Source organism: Dreissena polymorpha, chromosome 1 (genome assembly GCF_020536995.1).
Source record: "Dreissena polymorpha isolate Duluth1 chromosome 1, UMN_Dpol_1.0, whole genome shotgun sequence".
Lineage (NCBI taxonomy): Eukaryota > Metazoa > Mollusca > Bivalvia > Myida > Dreissenidae > Dreissena > Dreissena polymorpha.
Window position 1 is genome coordinate 42,878,776 of NC_068355.1, and position 27,565 is coordinate 42,906,340.

The window sequence follows — 27,565 nt, forward strand, 5'->3', positions numbered from 1 at the left end:
TTTATCTGCGCCCAGTTAACGTTCACATGCGAATATATGGTCTTAATTGCATTATAGTGTAATAAAACCCAATAAATCTGCATCGTATGGCCTAATAAAACCCAATCAATCAGCATCGAGTGAATAAATTCAGTTTCTTTATACGGTATCAATTGCATGAAGAAACTGATCCACTTCTGTTTATCTGTGTCCATAGAATATGCACATGTTATTTTACGGATTTAATAGCGTTGAGGAACACATGAACCCATATTGGTATGCGTCTAGACAACGATCACATCGTGCTTATACATCGGGTTTTATAAATGAAGGACAAACAATCTCATGTGCTTATCCCTTTACCTCTCACAAATGTACTTTGATGCATTTAAAGCCCTTTAGAAAATTAAATTAAATAAGTCCTTTCTTAACATATTCAAGTTTTAAATGCTTCATTTCCAATCCTTATGTACTGATGAGTAACAAACAGCATAAAACCTTAACAGACTGCGAGTTGCTTTTTCTGGGTTTATGCTGGTTGCAAAATCAATTTTCACTTTGCTTCTTATGGGAGAAAGGGTTATACGGTCTATATTACATTTTAGAAGTTATACATTGTAATTACCTTATAATTGATGGATTGTTATTGTCAATGACTTTATGTTCTCTGATAATGTCATATCTTCCGTTTTAAGACAAAAATTGTTACAAACAAAAATGCTTAGAACAAGAACAACATTTATTCAGCAACAAAGCTTATACAAGCTCATAGCTTACATTATATATGGATTATACAATTTATTTATAAGTGATGGTAGAAGATAAAGAATGGACGATATTGTTATGAACTGGTTTACATGGTATGTTTATGAAGGGAATACATGATTTCATATAATATTGCAACTTTTTTAATTAATGCATTAACATGATAAAAAGGAGTACACCTTATTGGTAAATGTGCGTGATGCATATGGATCAATTGTTAGGCTATAAGACTAAATATATCTAATATGTATATCATTACATACATACATACATACATGCATGCATACATAAACATATACAACTTTATATGGTATTTCAATATGAACACACATCTATGAGATTTAACCATCCTTGGCCACATAAGTGCTGTTGAGTGCAGTCCTATGTTTGGTTAAATTTATTTGTTGCGAAAACCCGGACTAGACTTTAAAGGTTACAAATAAACAATAATTACAACTTTAAGTCTTTTTAAGATCATCTTTGAAGAGTGTCGCCATAACTAATGCGATAACGACGAATATGGTTAATTTCACAACTATACACAGTTAACATCATATGTCTCCTAAAATGCAGATAAAATTGACGTTTTAACAACGCATTATTTACACGAACTTCATCTTTAATATTTACCGATTCAAGGTGAAATGGGAGAAATGGTGAAATGGTTTACACACAATCTATACATTTCTGCCATTCACGTCTGTGGCAAACCATCTGGTTTCAAGAAAATCATACCATAACATCGAATAAACTATGGTTATACGCAAATGCTAAAAAATGCATTGATTTTTAATCAAGAAAAAATATAAACTAGCAATAAAAGAGTGCAAATATGAACGCTTTTGTTTTGCAGACGAATTACAAAATATAGAAAAGGAGAGCGTATTAATAAAAGAAAGGCACAACATTAAATATATAAGGTTCATCAAACCCGATATTTTTGGTGTATTCGGCAGAATGCGTCTTAAATTAAAGAAGTTAAATCGAACCACTCAACCGTAGATGATATTTATATAAAAAAATAAACACTCGTTCGATGTGAAAGAAAGCCAAACATGAAAGTACTACGATCAAAGTGCGAATAAAAGTATAAATACATTTATAAATGTTAGCAAAACATGACATTTCTAAACGTTGGAAAATTAATAAATTAACAAAACAATAATAAAATCCCGGGAAAGCAACAACCTCTAGTAAGACATTCAAAAGCAAACAATAACCATTGGTTTAATCAATTAATATTCTTGTCTTGGTGCGAAGGGAAAACGTCATAGTTTAAAGAAATTGATGTAAATGATGCCAACAATTATAAACGCATACCTGTATATGGATATTTTCACGGATTTTGGCATGTGTTGAAGTTTTAAAAATAAAAATGATGAAATAAATAAAATAATGTAAAAAAATAAATATTTACATCGGAATTAAATAGCTCAATAATTGAACAAGAATAAAATCAAAGATAAAAAAGTTATCCTTAACTAGTCTTAAACAACTGACCATTTGAGTAAAAGACTAGAACTTAAACAACTCGCCCATCTGTGATCGTATAGTAAGTAATATGTTTATGTTATGATTTATATCAGCAATCATCGTACTGTCACAAAATATAATGATAACAACAGAACTCGCCAAATTATTCCTTCGTAATGCTTTAAATTTTTAATGTGTTTAAATCATCAAAATATGCAAATACTGTAATACTGTAGAGCTTAGTAAATGTTCAGTATTACCGATTCCTCGCAAAAATAAAACTACAACGAAAATTTTGAAATCTGAAAAAAAAACAATTTCGTCAATTAACCAAAACGTGAAAAGGTCCATTTAACAAAACAATGGTACAAATCTATTCACAAGAGGCAAATTAATATCAGACATCAGAATTTTAATATGCTCACTATTTACAACAAATGTAAACGATAAAGGAAAATTATGTCGCATGTTTCGTTTACAAAACAATGTATGACCTTAGCATCTTAGGCCGAAAAGTAATATATGAAAATATAATAACACAATTTCTTAAATTTCGCTTAATGAGATGTATAACTCTGTCAAATGTTATGTATCATCCTCTTATCCATATTTATACTCATACCAAGTTTCAATGAAATCCGCCAAAGTTCTTCCAAGATATGGCTCCGGACACAAAAAATTATTAAAATATTTTCCCAAACTTAATGATAAATCCGAAATGTTGTTTACATTTCGTGACGTCATTTGACATTGCAATGTTATTTCAGCAACATAACAAAATGCGATTGGTCAATCAAACGAAAATAAGCCAATGAAAATCCTTAAAAAGTATATTACACATGTGTAAGATAAAAATATTCGTAATGGTTATATTACAAGGGGAAGCAGGGTATGGCATGTGATAAATATATATCTGTATTGAAGTAATTGTTAATTACACACTAAGCACACTCACAAGCTGAACTAAGTTGTGTTGGTCATCATTGCTATCACAACCCTTCTTTGCTGCCTTATTCATGTGATATCTGATCACTTTTTTGTAGGGGCAAATCTCCTTTTAGTTCTTGATGGAGCAGGTGTGACATTCTTCATAACAAATGAGGTCAGATGGCGTTGCATTTCTTCAACATTTGCAACGCCCTCTTCCACCACAAGTTCTTTAATTCTTGAGGCAACATCACTGTCGATACGTTGCAACAGCCCAGCGTTCTGTTGAAGATTCAATAAGAAATTTAAATAGCAGCAATTAATATAAACATGCACTTTGCAAACATTATCACCCCAATGTACGATCATCTGCATTTTAATACAGATCTTCAAGCTAATATAAATACATTATTATAAAGAGGTGTCAAATGAAAAGATGTAGATGTCTCAGTGTCTGACAGACAGTGTGACCCCAGAGTGCGTTGTTGTTGATTAGTTAAGATAATCAGTAAAATTTGAATCTTACATTAACAAGAGCTTGTTAACAGACAAAACAGCAGCCCCCTAGTGGATATTTGCTGCATTGTATTTATATAACCATAGCAATCAGCAATTTGAACCATATTAAAGAAACTGACATGAAGTGCATATTCCCAATATGGCCATTTATGCCCTCCAAACTTTATCAACTCTGCTTACGTACTTTTTGAGTCAGCACGCTTTTAGTTTCCAATCATTTCTTTAAACTCAGCAACAATAATTTGCGCAGGAGGCAAAAAAAATGAAGGAAATTGTACATTCAACTTTTTGTCCCTCTTTCAACATACCAAATTTCATCAACCTAGGTAATTTACTAGTTGACATATTGCAATATGCTGATTGCGAAGATGGACATACACACACACAAACAGAATGACAACTGCAAGTTCAATATACCTATGCCTTTCGGCAGGGAATAATAAAGAAATTATAATTGAAACTAGGGCATAATCTTTATGTCCTTCTTTTACTCATTATTTCGTTATTATTATCTTAATTATTGCAAAACTTTGACTTCTTAAGAAAGTCTTTAAACAGTCATTTTTAATAAAAGTCCATATAAATCATTCGACCACTGGCATGTGGCTACCTTCGATTCCAGGAGCATGCTTTTAACAATCTTTAGTTTTATTATTTGATGTCAAATAACAACTATCAAAACTCAAGCATTTAGAGAAAATTAATTGTAAGTTATTTTATTATACACATCATCTTTTAAGGAAAGATCTAGGATAATGTAAAGGTACAGAGTGCTGCCAAACAAATTAGGTTTAAAGCTGGAGCAGTCTGATGACATTTTTAAATATTCTGCGTAATCCTATTCATCTTTTAGTTAACACTGGTAAAAATAGCTATTAAGCAAAGTCTTTAGATTTGGTTTCAAACATTGGCAAAAAATCAAATTCAAAAGATTTTTACATTTTTTAATTATTACGTGCCAGGTAAACAAGAAATCCCCATGATGGGGCAACTGTTGACAATTTTGATCACATGTTACAGCAAATGAATCAACAGAAATTTAACTTTACAGAGTGTTACTTTACATATCAGTACCTCCCCACTTGTATGGTACTTGTGTTCGATGTTAGGAAACACCACCATTATCTTCTTGATGCCTTTACTCAGATCACTCCTCACATTAGAAGCAGCCATTTTTTTGTCCAGCTCGCTTGATGAACCCTTGTATTAAATGACATAATTTTGACAACCTAAACAGTGCTTAAAACCAACAACAGCAAAAAATGATTGGATGAAGATGTTTAATTTAATTGTCATCATATTTTGCTTATCACACTTTTACAGAGGTAAAAACAATAAAAATGAGGCAAACACAATACAAATGTACATTTTGTATGAATCAGAAGAAATTGATGATATAACCAGTGGATTTTGAGCATTGGTGCAATAGTAAGGTTTCTTAAGTGTTATGATTGCAATAAAACAAAGTAATGTACAGTAATTGCCCTGCTTGTGGGTAAATTAAATAAAAGAAAAACAACACATCCAACCTCTTCAGGGGTGAATATCAACACTTCCTTCAGAATGATAGAAGCAGGACAGTCCAATTTTTTGGAGAGCTGCACTGCATGCCTTGTTTTCTATTTAGCATATGAATGTTGCTCACTGCTAACTGTCTTTGTCTGAAAAGTATGTTAATATCTTTACAACTTTATGTACATGAAAATGCATATTTTATCTGATATCACACAGTGTTGAGTTTTGACAACTATTTGGACCAAATTTGTTTAAGAACAGATACTGTAAGTCTAATTTCATCATAATATTAGTCAGTATAAAACAAAAGGGTAAACATTTTACTCTTCATGGAATGATCTGATCAATGTTGGCATTTTACCAAGTCCAAAGAAATAAATCTTATATTTTTATCTGAGCATTCATCAAGACAATAAGAACAAAATTTTTCGTTTTGCACTGAAATCATCACCATTTTAAGAACATTTTTAAAATCCTGTGTCCATCATTACATGTACATTGTTTATTTTTGCATTAAATGGCTTACAGGATGCGCTACATTGATGTTTCAAAGTTTATATATAAAAGATTCTTGTACATTTAGCTGATTCATCTGGATCCTATTTTTTAACAAAATGGTTATTAAATACAATGCTTTCCAATTCAGTAAAGACTGATTTATATGAGACATTGCTATTGTATTGTTTATGAAAATAAAGATTCTGCATACTAACAAGGTGCTCAGGTAAGCTAACAAGAGCACCGCATTAAAGGTGCCACGCTCGGCTGCGGTTGCAGTTTTGAATACATGAAAGCTTGTCAGATTTTTTTTGTTTTTTTTAAGAGGTCACAGTGACCTTGACCTTTGACCTAGTAACCCAAAAATGCGTGTGACATGTAGAACTCGTCAAGGTGCAGCTACATATGAAGTTTCAAAGTTGTAGGTTGAAGCACTTTGATTTTAGAGCCAATGACAAAATGTTAAGGTTTTAGCATGACACGGACGGCAAATGACACAACGACGGACACGACAAGCTGGCTATGACAATACCTCGGGTTTTCTTCGAAAACAGCCGAGCTAAAAATCAATGACAAGCATGGAGGGGAAGGTTACCATTTTTCTGTCCAATACCTTTTCCTTTTCCAGTTTTGTCTTCTTATTCTTGTCTGTAACATGGTGGCATTTCAGAACCTGATGTCCAAGGCTCACATACATGGACCCAACAAACCTTATGGGAGGATGAAGTAAAAACTGAAATTATTCATCAAAACATATTTTTTTTTATTTTCTGCTTATGTATACACTTTATTTAAAAAACACAAAAAATTGAAATTAAACAAAAAAATCCATATCATGAATTCATTCATTTAATAGGAACAAGAGATGTGTTTGTCAGAAACACAATGCCCCCTATTGCGCCGCTTTGATTTTTGTTTTACCTTAGACCTTGAAGGATGACCTTGACCTTTCACCACTCAAAATGTGCAGCTCCACGAGATACACGTGCATGCCAAATATCAAGTTGCTATGTTCAATATTTCAAAAGTTAATATTTCAAAAGTTATCGCAAGGTTACCAAGGTTAAAGTTTTGGGACAGAATGACAGACAGACAGGCCAAAAACAATATACCCCCGATCATTCGAACTGGGGGCATTACAATAGTTGATAAAGGTACATAGAATCACATTGTTCTTAAAAAAAGAGAAAGTACAAATGTTTTCACCTTCATAAGTCTTCATTTTAAAACTTTTTTGATTTTTGAAAGACAATTATTAAGGAATTTTGTGACAGGATATGGGAATGAACAATACTTTATCAATTGGGGAAAAATTCTTTCATTTTTTTAAGTCAAAATATTAATGCAAGTAAAACGCTATCTGTGAGGCATGCTTTTTTCTACTTACCCGTTGTGATAAATATTCAGGCCACATAAAAGCTAAATAGATTTGATAACGTCTTTACAAACTTATTGTATAAAAATAATTAAAACCATAGTGTATTGCAAACATTTCATCATTTAAGAAATATATGAGTGTGGCAGAATTTATAGGTGCCAGTGTTAATTTAGTATTAATTTAGTAAATGGTGAATAAAAAATAATAACATAAAAAAAATAAACTTCACAATTGTTTAAATATTTTGCTCTAACATGGCTCATCTTGAAGGACATACGTTTTTTGGTACAAATTCAAGTGACATAGTAATCAAATACTGAGAAAACACTGCTTAATGCCCCTGTGTTGCCATGGCTGTGAATACATGGCTATCATCACCTGGGTATAAATATCCATGCATCCAGAACAGTATTTACAGATTGCACTGCTTTTACTTAATAATAAATAAATGAAAATAAGTGCATGCAGAACAATGTATGCTGAATTGCTAACAGTAACAGTTGATACCGTTATTTTCCATTAGAAGTTTACCCTGTTTATTTAAAAAGCACTGGAATGATAATTTGTTAAATAATCAGAGCTCGATTCAATGTATTCAAAATGACAATAATGGAAGGTAATTGTTTTTCTCTTCAACTTATAATTGATAATATTTGACAACAATTTCATTAATAATATTCACTCTAGTCAAGGTCTACAAAACGGTAGTGTCAATATTGTAAGGAAAACAAAAATGGAAATGCCGAATTTTTTGGTTCTATAACCGATTATTTAACGATTATACTATCAAATTCATGTTTTTAAATTTGTGCTTTTGCATCATTAAAACAATTAAATAAAAGTATCTTGTCTTCATTGCGATTTCTCGTGTGAAGATTGGCAGACGACATCTTGAAAACTTTGACAAACATGCGGTAGCAGTTTCTTTACAGCAAAATTTTTGTTTCCTAACCATGTTGCCAAATTATCCTTACAATACTGACTCGATGAAGGTCTACAAAACGGTCGTGTCAATGGTCCCAGTGTCAATATTGTAAGGAAAACAAAAAGGAAAGCTAAATGTGTTTCTTTCAAACCAACTATTTTTTAAAGATTAACATGTCTCTCTTTTCTCTTTTCATTAAAATATGTTTGAGTTTCTTCCAAACGCCAGCTGGTTACAACCACAACAATCAATTAAACTTTGAAGAATAATTAATTTATGCTTCTTTCATTTAAACAGAAATCATTACGTTTAGATATATGAACAAAATAATAAAATGAATTTACCTGAATTACCAAAGTTTTTTATGTAGGTTATTCGTATCAATTTCATTTCTTTTTATGTAAGCTTTTGCATCGTCAAAACAATAAAATAACATTATTTTGTCTTCGTTGCGATTTCTTGCGTGGAGATTTACAGACGCCATCTTGAAGACTACGACCAACTTTCGGTATCAGTCTCTTTACGGCAATTTTTTTGTTTCCTTACATCGTTGCCAAATTGCCCATACGATACTGACTCGACGAACACTCACCGATGCATCACAATTTCTAAGGTTACACACCACTAATTTGGAAGTTGGTTATACACCACTATACAAGACTTGAATAAAGCTTTTCTTCACAAATGCGTTTGTCGTCATGCACATATACCCGAATATATTTATTAATAATAATTATTACAAAATATTCCATCCGAATTTTATATATTCAATATATATTAAAGTTTATAACGTCTATGAAAATGACACAAATCTAGTCAGAAACGCCTAAATGTCTACAAACACAAAGGTACAAAGGAAACAGTAATCAAACAATGTCCGGATCCATGTAGAAAAGCGCGTTTACATCGACTGCGTTGTTACTACCAGAACTGCGAGACGCAATGGAGGTACATGGCGGCGTCCTGGAGCGCTTCCGGTGTGTAGTAGTGCAGCAGACGTTGTTTCCAAACGCCCCAGGCGGCCGCGTCCGTCAGTTTCGGGATCGGTCGGTTAAGAAGCGTTATGGGAGTTCCGGTTTTGTAGTGGTTTGCTACCCATTGAACGGCGTCCTGAAATTTAAAGAAATAAGTATTTATATTTATGAATAAAGCGGAATAGATTATGTTAAAAAAAGTTCTTCCTACCGAAACGCGATCGATGCTTTTCAGATAGCTTATAATTAGTTTAAGCTTGTTTTGTAAGAAGCCGGCTTATATTAATCCAGTATATGATAGAGAAAGCTGAGTTGTACGAACGTTAAATTTACTTTCTTTCGCCGTATTCCCTAATTTTAGCAAAAAGGAGTCGGAGTCATGAATTCATTTTATTTGTATTTAATTTAATAATTAGAACGAAATGCTATATAAGTAACAATGTGTACGGATCCATCATAAATTCATGCGAATTGTGACCGTCTTTTAAAAACATGCTCAGAGTATATATCGTTTTCATGCATTTAAAAGAAAAAAGAACATGCATTAAGACTTCTCATGTTACTTTAATTCCGTTGAACTCGACGGAGGCAAGGCACGTGCACATCTCGTCCGTGGGCGGGGTCTTCTGCACGCGCGGCCAGGCGCTCTCCTTGATGCGGTACCAGAGGTCCCACATGTGGAACACGTGCGCGACACGCTCCACCGGCGACCAGTGAGAACCTATTGATAAGAGGTATGAAATGGATTTATGTCATTTTACGGATGTAATCGCTTGTTGTCGACGTGATAGACCCATTTTATTACCTAATTAACGAAATAACACCTTATTGGATAAAATAAGGCATATTCAAACATTGTTGAAAACCGGAAGCGCGCAGAAGTTTTCAACGGTGTGATGCACTTTATATCGTTTACTCACCGCAAAGCCGTGTGTTTGATCCGTAAAGCATAAAAGAAGCAAACACGTAAACAGTAAACCAAATAATTTTCAATCGTTGGGTAGAATAGACGTATGCTTATGTGTAAAACTTGCGTGAGTTAAGAATCATAATCCTACCTAGACCATCCATAGAGTTCCCGAGAGTTGACAGTATATTGTCAATTATGTTCATTGTCAGCGTGCTGAAGTCGTGCCCCAGGGCATGCTCTGGGGCGTGGTCGAGCACTGTCTGCTCTTGGCTGAGATCCTGGTTCACAGTCGGCACGAAGTTGTTCGCCGACGCCTTGGAACTGAAGACGCGCAGACCGGCGACCGTCATGGAGTGAATGGCGTGCGCAATCGTCTCATTGTAGTTCTTGGTTAGCGTTGACGTAGGGAACGCTTTCTGGCAGTTTAACGTCATGGTACCTGACGTCGGCGTCGCTACGAGGCATATCGCCAATAAAAAGACGTATCCTATCATATTGAAATGGTGCGGTATGGAAAATGAGCTGTCACGTCTTAAACTTGAAATAAACGCCCAAATGTTTATGTCAGGCCTGGTGCTTTGGCTTCTGAAAATCTACAGATCGATTAAATACCATCGTTATCTGTTAATAAGAGTTGATGTTCTAAATATATTCCTGTCATTTCGCGGACATGTGGTGATGCTCATTGTTTTTCGTCTCCCTTTCGCGCAGCACCTGTCATTTTCGATAAGATGATCTAGAACACTTGAACCAATGTATACCTAACATATTTCATGCACTTTAAGCAATCATACCAAGTCATTCGTAAACAAAGTAAACGTTTAGGTTAATTTGGATTTAAAACACGTTGCTTTTTCTTGTCCTTAAATATGTATTGGTATTTCAAAACATGCAATACATACAATAAGAACTCGAGTACCATTGGGCATGATATGAATATTCTCGTTTCCGATATACCAACAAACCATTTATTTTTGCTGCAGATCTTTCAAATATTGTCAATCATTTTAAATTGTGTTATTTTTGCAACACGCTTTAGGACTGAATTATTACTTGATTTCTATATATTTTTGACTTTTAGCAGTCATATTTCTTGTTGCCATGTTGATCGATCGGTGTCGGATCAACGTTTTCCTACTCGTCCTTGCATTACTCCAATGTCGTTTTCATAACAGCAGGGATCCTGCCATGTTCAATGCACGTATTTAGGGTATTGCTAGATGAGTTGGGGAAAAAAGAGACCACCATACACCAAAGCATCGAATGTAAGCATTACACACTATGTCTTACTGAAAGCGTTTGAAACACGCAAATGCGATTCTAGGCCCAGAATTTTTCAAATGAACGCGCCGTTTGTTTCCTTTTCAGCACGTAAAACTCGTTAATGTGCAAGAGTTTCACGGCGTTTGTTGTGGATCCATCTGTCGGTAAACAGTTTTATTACTTTACCGGATTAGGCTATCGCTATCTTCTGCTTTATCAATTCTGTTTGAAAACATGCGAGCGACCAAGCTTGTCATTTAATCGAATGTCAATGGAAAAGTTGACATAGATGCGCTCCTATCGACATAATATTGATCGTCACGCCGTACATGTGTTAGCAAGAAGATGACATCTCCATTAAAACGATCTCCATTTAAACGATATTGACTCATAAATAAATATATAATAGTCGTAACACGCGTTTACCAAAATACCTTAGTTATTTAACGGTCTGACGGGCTGAGAGTTTTGGACCTTATATATACTAAAACAAATCCAAGCAACATCATGTAACTTTCATCTGAGAGATACACACAATAAGTACTACTAAGTTCTAAAGCATGAGTATGAACTCGTCGATTAAAAAAAAACTTTATCCGTGGTTAAATCAGCTTTATATACGATATTTCGAGGCTACTCGCAAACAAACAAGGGCAAGTACTTCGGGGAAAGCGCTTAAGTGATGGAAGGATGTTTTCTGTTCCATTTATGTGCCTAAATGCAGATCGTATATAAAATCAAGATGAGTCAATAAATTAGAAAAACTTTATTAAAACTGATCGACAAACATAGGCTTTCGAAAGTCGATCAAGGTTATAGGCGTGTAATATATGTACTAACTGCAAGACAATGCCCCAGTTTGATGCGAAAACGATTTTGTTTTAATATTGACCAATCAGAAGTCGGGTCGGCCAGATAAGAAGAAAGGGTCGATCGGTAAACCGGAAGCGGAACTTTGTTCTGATTTGGCCTAAGAAAGTATCGTTCGCGCGCGCGATTAATATTAACAAAATTGCCATCCAAAATATTTACAGCGTTGGTAGGAGGTGACTGAATCGTTTTTTTCCTTTAACAAATCACAGCGCAGTTTAAATTACCACTTGCCATGATCGACATGTGGAATGTTTTTCAGATGATGATTTTCGGTTGATCGAGTTGTAGTTCAAATTTTAGTGATTTTTATCAACCAAAATCGAATGTGGATCCATGTTTGCATAAATTATATACGCTGTTAAAGGCGGGTTTTAATCAGTTTAAGTAATTGCCTCATTATATCCAAATATGGAAACTCCATAAGCATTATGAGCAGATTTTGTTTGTTCATATCGATAGTATTTTATTTAAGACAAGCGACCAATTGCTATTACCGGACCACGCATAAATAGAATACATAAATATTCATGACAAATGGTTAAAGCCCGGGTCAATGCTGGGGATTTGAATCAGCGTGAAAATGCTGGGGATTTGAATCAGCGCGAAGTCATGTCAAACCGCACACTTAACCATCAATATTATCACTGCAAAGGGAAAGTACACAACTGACATGGCACCAAATATGTACAAAAAACTTTTAAGTTACGATTGGATCGGATGTTTTAAAAGAACAAAGAAATGATCAATTAATTCTTAACATCGAGAACATTTGAAAGATATCAGAAAAAATGAATACAGTTATTGAAATAAAGTAAAGCACGTTAATTCTTCTTCCAACGCTCTATTGTAAAAACTCGTAAATTACTAGTAAGCAATTTTAGCTCGACTTTTCAAAGAAAAAAAGGAAAGCCATTTCTTATCGTCGGACGTCGTCGTCAGTGTCTTGATTTCAAGATAGTTTTATTGATTGTCTTGATTTCAAGAGCTTTTTTTTCAACTGAAAGCCTGTTTTTGTAAAGACCGAAGATTTTGTATACCAGTGAAAGTCTTAGAATCTAAGATGAACATGCCTGTGTCTCAAACGCTTTTTTAAATACATGTTCAAGGCGATTACACATATGTGCTCATTTTTTAACGATACTTTGAATTCAATAATATTGTTTCCCACAAAATTGTGCTTTGAACGGCGAGTTTCCTCCTGCTGGTAAAGCTAATTGAGTTTGACTTTGTATATATTTGGTGAATTTTTCTGGTGTAGTTATTGGAATGACCGTGTATCTTCCGACAATATAAATTTTCAATACTGCACGTGTCTGCAACGATGTTTATTAAAAGTCGCAAATATAATCTCAATGCATCTTTCAAAATAGTATAATATACTGAATCCAGAGTCCATAGAATAGTGTACATGTACTTAAATTCGTTCCGCTTTTCGCGAGATGCGCTAGCTGCACACATAGACCGGCAAGTCCAAATATAACCACGTAAACAACTGTTCTTGCCAAAACATCGAACTAAAACAGGTTTGATCTGTTCATAAATATTATTGTTTATTTGAAAGTATCTATGACGTTATGCAAATGATTCGATCCTCGTTTGATTCGTTCGTCATAAAATTATCCGGCCATGGCGAACTGCGTTATATAACTTGCGGATTAAAGCCTCGACTTTACTACAAGTAGTGGGCCGTTCTATTTAAAAGAAGCATTACATGCATTTATATGTATGTTCAAAACTTTAGCCAATCATATATTATAGTGCTGTTGCTTTTCCTTGCGATGGATTTTGTTCGGGAAAACTAGGTATTCGTATTTGTATACGAGTTTGTAAGGGAACTTGAATATAATTTCAAGAAAAGTCGCAATCAGGTTAATCGTTAGATATTCTGCACGCATCCAAACAGATATACTCACTTTTATTAAACTCTCCTTTTTAACTTCAGAAGAAATTAACGGCAATCTTAAAATAATAAAATAAATATGTTAAACCACCGTTTATCGCACCATTATTAGTATTTAGAAACATGAAATGTCAAACTTGAGGATTTCACTACATTATGTTCGTCGCGCACTCTTAAATGTATAATGGTATCTTAACTGTTTTGAATAAAGCCTTGTGAATCTTTTCTACTGATAACTCATGTAAGCTCTTGTTTTAACTATAATATCACCTTACAATTGCGTGCAAGAAAGTTTCAATCGTTCGATACCCACGAGTTATTTTTCCGGTACTCTCAGTGCACCATTTGATGGACAGAGAGAAGCGTAATGGGTCGAATGCAGGTACCGTATATCCGGCGACACAATGTTTCATTTGTTGCAGTTCCGGTCCACTATGGCCTGCACTACGGGTCCTCCAGCCATTGAGAATGGCTACGTGTCATTTTCCTCCCTTCACAACGTCACAGAAAACACCCCCAATGTCTGGAAACAATGGACGACGTTAACGTACAAATGCTTCCGGTTCTACGCGCTCGTTGACTCTGCCACTCAGACCTGCAGCGCCGGAAAATGGGGTGATACGGTCCCTCGGTGTGAATATAGCAGAACAACGAAAAGTTCGTGAACATTTCTTTTATAGTTCAATGACATTTTCGTAAAATGTACCTTAGAGCTTTATTAAACATTCCACCGATGATTTTGTATTCTTTTCAAACATTTTAACCGTGTTAAACGATTAAGGAGAAGTATGATCGAATTATATAACAATATGTATTGATATGTTTTACAAATTATTGGACAAAATTATATGGACGTTTCCAAATTGTTGGAGCGTGTTATAGCATTCTTAAACGTCTTTCATCCGCTCTATAGCAATAAACCCGAATAGTATGCCAACTATAAATCTAAAAAAACCTGATATTTCCTTAACTGACTGTCATTGCAGTTGTTTTCTGGGTGGTGATTGCACTCATCATCCTCTTACTGCTGCTGTTGTTGCTGCTGCTGCTATTCCTGTGCTGCTATTTCTGTAGATGCTGCAAATCATGGTAGGTGAGATAACTACTATGTATAATGAAATTTACATGTTAACAAGAAAATTCGCCCTGAACTCTGTACCGGATAAAACTTATATGACGACGAAAATTGTGAATGCGTTCACGTGATGTAAACATACGAGTAGACGACCATTGTTTTCAGCGTGATAACGATTTCTATAATATGATAACAAATACAACTTTTTTCCATTTATTTTAGTTGTGGAAAGAGAAGACATCGAAGGCAAAGAAGTGAGAACGACGTGGAGAGAAGTGAGAACGACGTGGAGAGAGGCGGGAGCCGACGTAGATCTCGAAGCGCCTCGCCTAGAAGCAAACACTACAAATCCAATGATGACGGTAAATCGTCCGGGACTGGTTGCTGTGCATGCTGTTTTATGCATTCTCGAAAGACGCACCCGGAAACACGCCAGAAAGAGACATCGCCTGATGGCATTACGAGGCGGGATGAAGAACGGCGTGAGACACACACGGCGTCTGAGAGTCATGGGAACAGAACGGACGACGAGGACTGCTGTAGAGGTTGTTGTTGGACAACTCGGGGAAAGAGGAGTAGAGGAAAACAAGATGTTATCATTTACAAACAATACGAACATGGTAACCATGCGTATCAATATGAGCAGTATCCCGTTCGTGATTACGCTGGTGTGAGCAACAAAGACTTCCTAGTTCGAAAAGGGTTCGACTCACAAGAAAACAAGCGTGACGAATCGCCTCGGAGAAAGTCGTCGCGAGATTCATCTTCGGTTGGTACTGATGATGAGGACGAACAAAATAAGAAGACGGGATGTTGCGCTGGACTTTGTATGTCAACCAAAGGAACACGACGACGCCGGAGAGACGACGTGATTCACAACCAACGCTATGAACATGGCGCCTTTGCGTTTCATAACAAAAATTATGAAGTAAAGGATTATGCCGGCGTTAGTAAACGTGACGAGCCATCGCGCAAAGGTAAAACAGATCGAGTTCGTTCCGAGTCACCGAAACAAAGTAGAAGTAAAGAAGCGGAAGACGTTAATAGTAAAGATGATGATGACGACGAAGCGAATCCTGGTTGTTGTGCGTGTTGCTGTGGAACCACAAAAGGAAGGCGGAAACCTGTAAATAAAGTAGAGCAAACTCAGCATGTGTATACTCAGCAACCTGAATTATACGACAATTCTTTTGGCATTTATAAAGGAAATCAGCCCTCTAAATCTGAATTAAAGGATACAAAACGCAAGGCACTAGCCTCAAAACCAGAAATCAGTAAAGATAAAACAAAAGAATATCCCAAGGAAAAAGATTCAAAGCAAAAAGCTACGGCTAAGAAGGTCGAAACGCTGCAGACAAGATACGCTACACCCGTTGATGCAAATGAGAAAGAATACCAAGAAGAATTGGACAGAATGGAAAAAGAAAACGTGGAAAGAGCTGAACGCGAAAACGAACTACGCAGAAAAGAAAAAGAGGAGCGCGATAGAAAACGTTTGGAAGATGAGCAGAAACGAATAAAAGAAGAAGAAAACGAACAACTAAAGAAGGAAGAAGACGAACAAAGACGAAGGGCAAAAGAGAGGGAAATTCAGCACCAACAGCAATTGGAACTTGCTAGATTACAGAATGAACGTGACCAAACCAATAAAGAACATGAATTTCACGAGAGAGAAAAGCAACGGATGGCACAAGTAGAAAAGGCGAGAGAAAGAGAAGAAGAGAAGCGAAAAGAGAAAGAAAATCAGGAGCGCGAGAAAGAATTACAAAGAAAGAAAAACATCGAAAAGGAGAGACAGGAGCACGAAGAGCGATTACGACGTCTAGAGGAGAAAGAAAAGGAACGTGAACAATATCGACAGCGACAACTGCAACTTGCCCAAGAACGTGCTGATGAGAGAAAACGTGAGAGGGAGGATCGAGAGAGACAACGCCAGCAGCGGCTTGCGGATCTACACGAAAACAAAGACGATAAACCAGACAAAGTGGAACTGGATGATGATGGCTATTTCGATGTAGGGTCGCCGCAAAGAAGTCCGAATACAAACGATCGACGGAAAGAAAAACCGAAACGCAAAGTCCCTCCGCCTAGGTATCTTCACAATTCTAACGACAAGTACCTGAAAGGCGTCAACGAAGATAAGATCGGCCATCGGGGTGTTCACAATCCAACACTCTACGTTCCACCGAAAAAGGTGAAACCCGTCAACTTCTGGCGGCCATTTAAGAACGCTGTGCGCTTTGTAAATCAAAGTACATTATAGCAAAACTTAAGCGGAAAGAGCAACAACGTGACTGAATAGAATGCTAACTAGTGTGCGTAACGCATTTGTTTTAGAAGACATAATAGTAACTTACCGTACTTTGAAGTATAATATTATGTGTACAATATGATATGGTGTGTTTTGTATGTACCAAGTTTGGCAAAGTGTAGCAATAAGCAATTATACACATTCATTTTTCCAATAATTTTTACATAACTTCTATTTAACTGAGCAAAGGCACAAAAGTAAAATATCACTTGCCGAAGTTGTTCCGTACATTCTTAGAGGTGGTCTGTGAACTACCTCAAGCTTTTTAAATAGCACCTTAATAATTGCTCAAAGAAAATTGTTTTCCGATTTTAACAATTGGCTCTACACGCAACTATTTGTTTCCTTTGATTTGATTCATTTGTGAGAATCATAGCCATTGTAGACGTTGGTAGTGTAACGTACCAATTTTCGAATTGTTACAGACGTACACCCAGTTAGCCACATGAACAATTCATTTATATTTGCATATTGTAGCACCATTAATTAAATACATACCGCGCTAATTAAGTATTTACGTACAAATATACACATAGTATATAGCTGTTTGAACTCTGTATTTGGTTAATCAAATAAATAAACATTTTCTTCCTGTAGAATGAATTTTGAACTGATTGAAGTCTTTATGAATTCGATTTGGCTCGAATAACATTTAAAAGAATATCTTCAATAAAAACGCATACATATTTGATCATTTTTACATCGTCCTTAAATTCAATTATTATGCTTGCCTCACGTTGCTGTTGTGTCAGAACATATGAGCCTTGTTCTGAGAAAACTGGTCATAATGCATGGGCGTCAAGTGTCATCCCAGATTAGCCTGTGCAGTCCGCACAGGCTAATCAGGGGCGACACTTTCCGCTTTAACTTGATTCGGTAAGTAGGGACTTCCTTGAAACTAAAAATACCATAAAAGCGGAAAGTGTCGTCCCTGATTAGCCTGTGCGGACTGCACAGGCTAATCTGGGATGACACTTTACGCACATGCATTAAACCCAGTTTTCTCAGAATGCGACTCATATTTTCTCTTAATTGTTTTTGATTTTTGCGCATAAACACTTCTCTGTTTCCATAACCATTGCCAAACTTAGGAGGTCGCTCATCTCCGGCAGGAAGTTGTGTCAAATACATAAGCATTGTGTTACTCATGTGCGTCTGATATTCTCTTAATTCATTCATCCGACGGGCTCGACCATTCACCTTAATGACTAACAACGACTGACGTACTATTATTAAAGTTAACAAAAGATGTTAGCAAATTTACGCACTGTTACAATAGCTGGTTTACCCGTAAACACTTCTTTTGTATATTCAACGGCTCCATTATTTGAATTGTTCAAAGATATGCGTTCGTAATATCAGTACAGTATCTATGAAATAGAACAATGCAGTGTCACAGACAAAAATTATTTAAAATCTTGTGACAAAATCACGGGAGGGATTTAATCGCATATCTCACACATTCATATCTATATCCGTGGATTTTACGGTGTTAACAGTTTTTGAAGTAGAAAGACAAGAGGCGCTTTGTAGATAAATTGATACATAAATTGTAAAATTATTATGTAGTTGTTTGTTTGTGGATACGAATTCACAATTTATCAAGCCTATATTAAAAACAAACTCGCGAAATGCTACACGAATAAACATAGAGGATGCGCTCATGATCCACTGGGATGTCCATCTAGCGGGTAAGTAATACGCTGATCTTGAAAATAATTATACTTTATTAAAACATTTAATTTCGTATATTTTTCATGAACATATCAAATGCATGTTGGGAGTTTTTCGTGAAAAATGTATTTCGTTATATACTAATTATTAATACTAATATCAATAATGATAATTGTAAGATAGTTTGCATTCACGTGTAAGGTACGATTTATTTTTCTCTAAACAATAATAGATAATGATTAAATATAAATATATCATAAGACAACATGAATACCAATGGAAGTGTTACTGCAAATACTTTATTTATTATAACATTTTGATGACGAAGATGACTTCGAAGATAATGTAAATTTTTATTGTGATTGTGTTGTTTATATATATTTTAATGATGTTGATGATGACTTAGCGGATGATTATTACGAGAAAGATAATGATTATGATAATAGTGATGATAAAAAAGAAAAAAAAATGTTATTATGATGATTTTGACTATTTTTTTTTGATGATGATGATGGGAACGGAAGGAAATTAGTTATCATAAATTTATATTTCAGAAAACCATGTTGCCGTCAAGTTATATAAGACGGCTTCGAACCAAGGACCTGATTCAGCACAATTTTCCGGACGCATCGAATCGTACTTTCACAAGGTTCGGCGGAAACACGTTCACGAGAGTCGACTTTGCCGACCGGAAGGCGACCCACGCTTATCTCCCCTACCTGCTGCGAGAACGGACAAAAACGCACCACAGCTCTAGAGTTTCCGGTCAGATTAATCAAGTCCTGGAGAGATTGTCTGAGATTGACAAGAAAGCGCACGATGAGGAGCTGATTTTCAAGCGAAAGTTAAAGATTGCGTTTCCGTTTGAGAAACGAGACACTCCGATTCCGCCCCAGCGGCTAGAGCGCCAATTTAGCCGCGTGAGCAATGCCAGCAAAGTGAGTAAGCTTCAGCCGATTAAAGAGGGTAAGGAATCTACAAAGACAATTGCGAGAAAGGACAAAGGGACAAAAGATAAGGGAACGAAAGAAAATGTCAAGAAAAATAAACTAGTTCAGCAGGAAATTCCGCAACCGATTGTAGATACCATAGAGAACTTGACACGTGAAAGAATGACAGTAATTGCCAAGATGCTCATGAAAGACAAACGTATGTCACAATGCTACAAACAGAACCCGAATCGAATAGAAATATTTCAACCAACTGTAATCGAAGCAACACCGGCGTGGAGTCAAGAAGTCAAGCCAGACCTGTTCATTTTAGTGCCAATAAAATCTCTAAGGTTTCTCAAATGGAAATGCACATTCCGAGACGTCGGCTACTTAGAGATCACTCTACCTACTAAGCCCGCTAAGAACCGAGTTGACGTCTACGCTCCATTGCGGGCAGACGACGAAATCCACCTGTCAAGTTCTAAATTAAATAAAGCACTTGTCGAAGTTTTCCTGGCCGGATTAAAAGTAGCAAAATTCAGTGATTTCAGTCTTATGCCGGAATTAAACTTTGATTATCTTACAGACACATTGGAGCTGGTGTATACCAAACATTTGCGAATTCCTCTCGTACCCGTGCTATACCTAGGTACCGACGAGCCTTATTACGCGATCAAACCCAATCTACCTGATCTTGATCCGACTTCGGACACGTTGTTCCGCGCGTGCTTTATCGTACAGGAGGAGAATATCCTCAAGAAAATCTCATCCACCGACAACGGTCTCCGTATGGACGCCCTCAAAGTGATCCACACTCTGTGCAAGCAGGATTGGCGACTACAGGCTTTATCAGTATTCCAGCTCAAAAACGTCCTCATGCACGATATTGACTTTGAAATCGATCATTCGCCGAGATGGCAAAGATTGACTAGGGATATATGTGTTCATTCCATCCTCAAACGTCTGTTATATTTCGTCAAGAAACGAAAACTGCCGCATTTCTTCCAGCCCGATTTCGACTTGTTTTCCGGAATACCCGACAAAACACTGATTTTGATGCAGACGCCATTAGAACGCCTAGTTAGCAACGAGCCTCAGTTGCTGAGGGACCTACAGCGGGCCTCCAGGAGCTATGAGTCTAGTGATTCCAGCTCCGAAAGCGACGAGGACTGGTGGTAAACAAGCCCTAGTTTGAGGGGGGTGACAAACAATGCTTGATCTTATGGACTGGTGTCAAACAAGCCTCTGTTTTAGAGTTGTGATAAACAAAACTTTATATTAACCCTTTGCATGCTGGGAAATTTGTCGTCTGCTAAAATGTCGTCTGCTGAATTTCTAAAATTAGCCATTTCTTTCAAAGAATACTATCAGAATAGCAAACAGTTTGGATCCTGATGAAACGCCACGTTCTGTGGCGTCTCATCTGGATCCAAACTGTTTGCAAAGGCCTTTAGAACTCGGTTCCAGCACTGAAAGGGTTAATAACTGGTGGTAAACAAGACGCCTTTGTTCGAGGGTGGTGACCAACAAGGTTGGTGGTAAAAAAACGAGTCCCAGTTGTCCTAAGAGACTCAAACGTATGGGACCCGATAAACAAGCTCCAGCCCTGGTTTTGTACGTGACCTGAACTCGGGGCACTGCAGATCACACGTACACACACGATAATACAACGCTGCAAAAAGTTGTACAATTATGTAATGAACCTTCTGCCGGATGTTTTGTTGTTCAGATCGGTTCCCAAATCTTCAACATTTGAACGTGAATTACCATCTTTAATTAATTTTAATAGCTTTTATTTGTTTCAAAACCGCAACACGTGTTGTTTTTTTTTCCCAAATCGTTTCAATTATCGTTTGCTTTGTTTTGTTCAAGGGACACATTCACATTTTTTGGCATCTTCTAAACGTCATTAAATAACAACTTCAATATTTGGAATAGAATCAAATAATTATAATACGGTGGAAAACGAATCCGAGGATCGGCCCCATGACCTCTGGAAGCAAAAGCTAGCTCGTGTTCACTACACCATGAAGGCATTCTAAATTTGAAAGGCAGTTCAACCCATATGTTGATAATACACGTTTTTGCTAAATTATAGATGAAAAGCGTTCCAAATGATTGAGTTTGGTTAACGATTTCGATTAGATGAAAAGCGTTCCAAATGATTGAGTTTGGTTAACGATTTCGATTTATAATCATCAATAAACCAACATTTTTCTTTGTCATGAGTATTATTGCGTGTGTTTAAATATAATGCATACATTCTCTTTTGAAGCTATGGCGATTCTTATCATAGTTAATTTGCCAAACTGCGAACACTGTCCTTAATTTAAAAATTACTTATCTCAAAGAAAATGAAGTATACACATTATAATAAACAAAAAATGTCACAATCTAATCTCGCACTTGTTCTGACAGAAACCACTGTGATGAGTGAAGTACAGACTTCCGCCATGCGGGCGTCTATTATGAACTTATACAAACGTAGAGTTACCAAGCTGACATAGCTGACAACCATGAACCCGTAATTTCTTAGCACTTGTGGAATACCTTTCATTCCATATGCACAATCAAGTCTTTATGAAAGGCGGCGCCAGCACCACTCAGTCATACCGGGTATTCACGTATGGCCTACAGTAAGCTCTGATTTTGCGGTTGGATATCCTCGGTATTAACGGGATTGTTGTTAGTAGATAATAAGCGTCTATTTCGCTTGCAAATTACATAAAATAACACTGTTGCAAAAACTGCGACTGTAACTGTCAACAGAGCGGAAATGAGCAGCAGTGCATTTACGTCAGGGGACGCTACCGGTGTTATCACAGTTATTTGACGATGGGAGAGTTCTGAACCTTGCAATGATGGTGAGGTAGGTTGTGATGAATCTGAAAGAACGCAATGAACCATTTTATTCATAATAACACTATATTGCAGTTAAACGTATTAATCATTGTCTTCGGAAAATGTGTTAGGCTTATATAATTTACCATTGGTTTTCATTGGTTTCTTTGTTAAAAGAACGCGTGTTAAATTTTAATTGTTATGCATGCACGAAATTAAGGTAAAACAATAGGTAATGCATGGCCGTTAATATCGCCCCACCTACTTTGATAGGTGCCTTAATAAACGAGTCAGTGATTCTTCCGAGGTGGTGCCTATTAGCGAACGTTTCTTTGTCATGTTACGGAAAAATAACATGGGAGTAAAGTGTTCAAAAATGTGTTTCACCTTTTTTGAAAATTGGACAATGCAGTGCGATTTATCAAAGATAAAGTCACCACAAATGTTCAAAACCATACCATCAAAATCTACGTTGAAACGTGAAAACCTTTCTTATCACACGTTTTGCATACGAAAAGAGCAAATCTTAGCCCGATTTTATCAGAAATGACATCAAGAAGTTGCTTTAAAAAAAGACAAGTTTCAATACTTAATATACTTGTATATTCTGAAAGCATCTATTTGATTTCTGGGACAACTGAGTGGAAGTTTGCTTTCACCACTAGCAAACTCATCGATTTGGTGTTTAAAAGTCCACTGTGTCGCAAATTACAAACGTCCTCACGTTTCCAAATGTATTGTGGCTGTATGTATAATTACCCGATTTTTAAAATAAAGCGAAATGTGTTGAAATGACATATAAAACACCTCACCTTCTAGATTAACAAAATCCCCGGTACTTATGCTACACCGGAAGTATCATAGGCTCGTTTATTATTGCATCTGCATGAGAGATTAAGGGCCGTGTAATGCATTTTCTTCTTTTTGAGCATGAATAACGACGTTCGAGTTCGCAAATAACAGTTTTTGAACAAGGTGTACCTGCAAGACGGAGGGATATTGTAGCGTTCGGTGTTACTTCCGCTGACGGTATTGGTAGAGGAAACAAGAAGATCGTTATGTCAATTTGTTGATGGTATGGGACATTACAATTCATATGGAATAATGCCTCTTGAATAAATTGCGAACGTGCAGGCAAATACTGAAATGAAGAGTTTTTATAGAATTATTAATCATTGCATAAGGATGCAGCCAAATAACTGTTTTAACATAACTTGATACACTCAATTGGTAATACTTTTTAGTTTAGTTTAAACCTATTTATTTTAGCTCGATCGCATCGAAAGCCTTAGGCTTATATAAATGCTCTCGAGTCCATTTCCTGGGCAAACTTGGTGTCTTTGGGGGAGATCTATGAACAGTCCCACGGTGGGGATCGAACCCGTAACCTCCCGGTCGCTAGGCGGACACCATATCCATTACACCACGGCGACCTGTAAATACTTTAATACTTTTTAGCATAAATATATTTGAAGTTTATAAATTTAAATTATTTTCTTTACCAAAAATGCGCATGTAAATATAATGTTATCAGCCCATGAATTATGGAAGACTTATGTTAACCATACTATGCTGTTCAGGAGAGTTGTGTATTTGATGTTTGTACGACTTAAAAAAGTAACAAATGCAACCAGGCTTTATTTTCGTTAGACAGCAATGTCTATCATCTAATCAACAAAACTTTATCTTGGTTTATCTTAATCGTAGGTTTAATTAATTTAATAAAGTTTACCTTTGGGATTTCCCAGGTTACCACGAAACACGTTCTTGGAGGCACGTTGTTATCGTATGTTTCCGGTTGGAAATCCAAGATGAATCCAGTGACACTAAACGCAGACGCTGTAAATCAGGCTGATAAATAAGATGTAGTCAAGGTGTTCACGCGTTGACAATCCATGCGAAAATACATTATTCAAGTGCAAAACAAAAACCATGCAGTCGTTTAAATGAAAACAAAACTCATTTATATTCTGACATTTTCGTTGCGTCCAGTTCATGAATTAAATTTGAAATTTAAATATACATTATTATAGGGCTTGCCAAAGTAAAAAACAGCTTGCTTTACCATCATTAGGTAATCTCCACGTCAAGCTAAAGTTACGACCATTTATAGTGTGTTCGAAACTCGATGGTGGCCCTGGCCACATAGAGCTGCGATTTGCTGCGGTCAACTTTTCCACTGTAACAGTAGAAAGGTGAATTAATGTTTATTCTTTGTTTGTTTGGTAATGGCAAACCGTGTGCAGTAATTGTTTACGCATCCTTTCAGTGAACTATATGCATTTTAAACTTAATACTTCGAAATATATTTAAATTGATTGATAATGTATTTAGGCATATACACAACCTATATTGCATTAATCGATAATAAAGATATGTAGATTCTATCCTTGATATACACACACGCGTTTATTTTGAATGTACAGTTGTGCCGAAGATTTGTCGTAAATTAGGTCATAACTAGAATAAACTTTACCAAAAAAAACACGTGACAAAATCACAAAAAATATATAAAAATAAGACTGGTCGTATACTTTTCTTGCAGCGACGATCTTTATCTACAGAAAACTTTGATTGGACCTGCAAATAAGACATTCATGAGTAAACAAGTGATTGGAGTAAACAAATCATTCAAAGTTGTTGTGTTTTTGGTTAACCTAACCCTTATAATATGAACAGAACAGAACAGAACAGATAGTTGATTTACGACATAAGCATATACAGCTCATCGTCAAGGTACAATAAATAAAGCAATAATACATACACATGCGTCAAAATAACAACAATTTTGTTTATGCATTCTACTAATATAGGGTTTTTGTGAGAATGTTATATGTAAGAGAAGGCTCTTTACTATTCTTTTAAATCAAACGTGGGTGTTCAAAATCCGTAAATTGATTGAAAATAAGATATGCAGTTAGATATCATATACAAACTTGCAATTCCGAGGAAAAAATATTATCTATATATTTTCGGCTCTAAGTTTTAATGCTTTAATGCAGAAATTAGCAAGACGAATCAGAATAGATTTTCTAGTCACGTTCAATAATTGTAAAAATTTGAACATACTTGGTCTTCTTTTGTAAACAACAGGTATAAGTGTATTTGTAAAATTATCATATAATGGACATATCAAAACAAAATGGTATTCATCTTCAATTTCATTAAGTGTACACAATTTACACATTCTTTCATGTCTTGGAATGTTTATGGAATATGAAAAACAGAATTCAATCACATAGGAGGATTAAGGCGAGGGCGGCAATTATATGATAAGATTAAAGGCATTTAATTTTCTTTAATTTATAAATTAGCATAACCGATTTCTGTAATAAATTGCTCTTTTGTGCAACCTTGTTTTTGCAGTTAAAATACAATAACACATCACGAAAAGAATGAAATTAGACCAGAGCAAAAAAAAACAACAAAAAACAAGCAATACCACAAAACAAACTAGCTCGACAATAACATTTTTTTTGCGTGTGTGTGGGGGGGGGGGGAGGGGGGGGGGGGTAGGAGGGGGCTGTCGAAGTGATGTAATTTAAATAATGCAGTACGATGTCTGTTTTTTGGGATTCAACTTTCAGGGATGGATTGTCCAGAGCAAACATTTGTATTTCGACCCGATGTCGACGTCATGATGATATTAATTTAGGTGTTGGCTGATAAAGGGCGGATATCGTCCCAACGTTGAAGTTATTTACTACCAGATATTGTATTGGAAGCAAGGGCATTCTAGTTCATTCATGCCATGTTGTTTTATATTTAAGAAGTTATTAAAATAATTCAAATTGTGAATATGCATTTGAATATTGACCCGACATCAGCCCGATACGTAGCGAGACATGTATCATATCTGCACGACATTTGACAGGTATTACAAATTTAAAGGGACCTTTTCTTAGATTTTGGCATATATCAAAGTTTGTCATTAAATGCTTTATATTGATAAATGTAAACAGTGGATCTAAAAAGCTCCAGTAAAAACATTATTAAAATTAAAGCAATAAAATATAGCAACCATCAACTGGGCTCGAACCACTGACCCCTTGAGTAAAAGTCTAACGCTTAGACCACTAGGCCATCCGTTCTCATACAATGAGTAATGTTTTTTTATATATAATTAATATAAGCAATCCTCGTAGTGTCACAAAATATAACGACAACAACATAACTCTCCAAATTATTAAATCGTTTCATGTTGCAACGCTTTATAATTTTAAGGTTTTTTAATCGTCAAAAGATGCATATGATGGATATTTTCGAGCATGGCAAATGCTCAGTATTACTGTTTCCAAACAAATGTCATAACTACAACAAAAATTTGCGAATCTAAAACAATTTTATTTAAATTTTGTCGATATACCAAAACCTGAAAAGGTCCCTTTAAACAGACTGTGTCGAGAGTCAGATATGACTTCAAATGATTTTAACTATTCATGTTTGCATAAACTTAAAATATTTTGATTTGACACACTCATACATTACGTGCAGTTATAACTGTATATATCTGAATATTTGTTAGGAAGTTTTCACCAATATGTTTGTTGGATATGTGTTTTATAACAATTAACAGTTAAACGATTGAGTCATTTCTTTTTTGTTATACGCTGATTTTATGCAAAAATCGTCTTTTTTTCACAAATCTTACAACAACCGTTTAAGAAAGTACATACCACGTCGGTAGTAGCATTGCCTGTCCCGCACGTAACGTAAGGGTCACTCAACAACGTTGAGGACATAACTTGAGATGACGTCGAAAATAAAATTAGCAAAGCAAGAATTATTATTGTTAAATTGAGCATTTTGAGTCCCTCTCATCCATGTAACACT

The 27,565-nt window shown here is 35.7% G+C and overlaps 4 protein-coding genes and 1 long non-coding RNA gene across 5 annotated transcripts in view; 2 read left to right on the top strand and 3 right to left on the bottom strand.

Annotated features, from left to right (window-relative positions):
• Positions 1 to 700: 700 nt before the first annotated feature.
• LOC127878235 (uncharacterized) lies at positions 701 to 8,472 on the bottom strand. Its single transcript, XR_008048789.1, has 5 exons — positions 8,324 to 8,472; positions 6,290 to 6,409; positions 5,193 to 5,324; positions 4,738 to 4,863; positions 701 to 3,426 (listed from the first exon to the last, which is right to left on the bottom strand). It is a non-coding gene; the product is annotated as an uncharacterized LOC127878235 (long non-coding RNA).
• Positions 8,473 to 8,686: 214 nt separating this feature from the next.
• On the bottom strand, positions 8,687 to 10,503 carry LOC127878242 (uncharacterized). The gene is made up of 3 exons (XM_052424765.1): positions 10,012 to 10,503; positions 9,517 to 9,674; positions 8,687 to 9,089 (listed from the first exon to the last, which is right to left on the bottom strand). Exons 1-3 carry the CDS (start codon positions 10,355 to 10,357, stop codon positions 8,901 to 8,903), a joined length of 693 nt encoding a protein of 230 aa, XP_052280725.1. The 5' UTR covers positions 10,358 to 10,503; the 3' UTR covers positions 8,687 to 8,900.
• Positions 10,504 to 14,509: 4,006 nt separating this feature from the next.
• Positions 14,510 to 17,954, top strand: LOC127870358 (trichohyalin-like). Its single transcript, XM_052413006.1, has 2 exons — positions 14,510 to 14,514; positions 15,197 to 17,954. Exons 1-2 carry the CDS (start codon positions 14,510 to 14,512, stop codon positions 17,235 to 17,237), a joined length of 2,046 nt encoding a protein of 681 aa, XP_052268966.1. The 3' UTR covers positions 17,238 to 17,954.
• A 556-nt stretch (positions 17,955 to 18,510) lies between these two features.
• LOC127878253 (uncharacterized) lies at positions 18,511 to 21,704 on the top strand. The gene is made up of 2 exons (XM_052424775.1): positions 18,511 to 18,976; positions 19,514 to 21,704. Exon 2 carries the CDS (start codon positions 19,520 to 19,522, stop codon positions 21,068 to 21,070), a length of 1,551 nt encoding a protein of 516 aa, XP_052280735.1. The 5' UTR covers positions 18,511 to 18,976; positions 19,514 to 19,519; the 3' UTR covers positions 21,071 to 21,704.
• A 26-nt stretch (positions 21,705 to 21,730) lies between these two features.
• Positions 21,731 to 27,565, bottom strand: part of LOC127878264 (uncharacterized) — a 6,524-nt gene continuing 689 nt past the window's right edge. The window contains exons 1-6 of the mRNA XM_052424785.1: positions 27,409 to 27,565; positions 25,267 to 25,312; positions 24,798 to 24,911; positions 24,465 to 24,571; positions 23,714 to 23,873; positions 21,731 to 22,776 (exon numbers count right to left, since the gene is read on the bottom strand). The exon at positions 27,409 to 27,565 is cut by the window's right edge and continues 689 nt beyond it. Of these exons, the coding sequence (XP_052280745.1) occupies positions 22,523 to 22,776; positions 23,714 to 23,873; positions 24,465 to 24,571; positions 24,798 to 24,911; positions 25,267 to 25,312; positions 27,409 to 27,537 (810 nt within the window). The 5' untranslated portion in view covers positions 27,538 to 27,565 and the 3' untranslated portion in view covers positions 21,731 to 22,522. The remainder of the gene's footprint in view (positions 22,777 to 23,713; positions 23,874 to 24,464; positions 24,572 to 24,797; positions 24,912 to 25,266; positions 25,313 to 27,408) is intronic.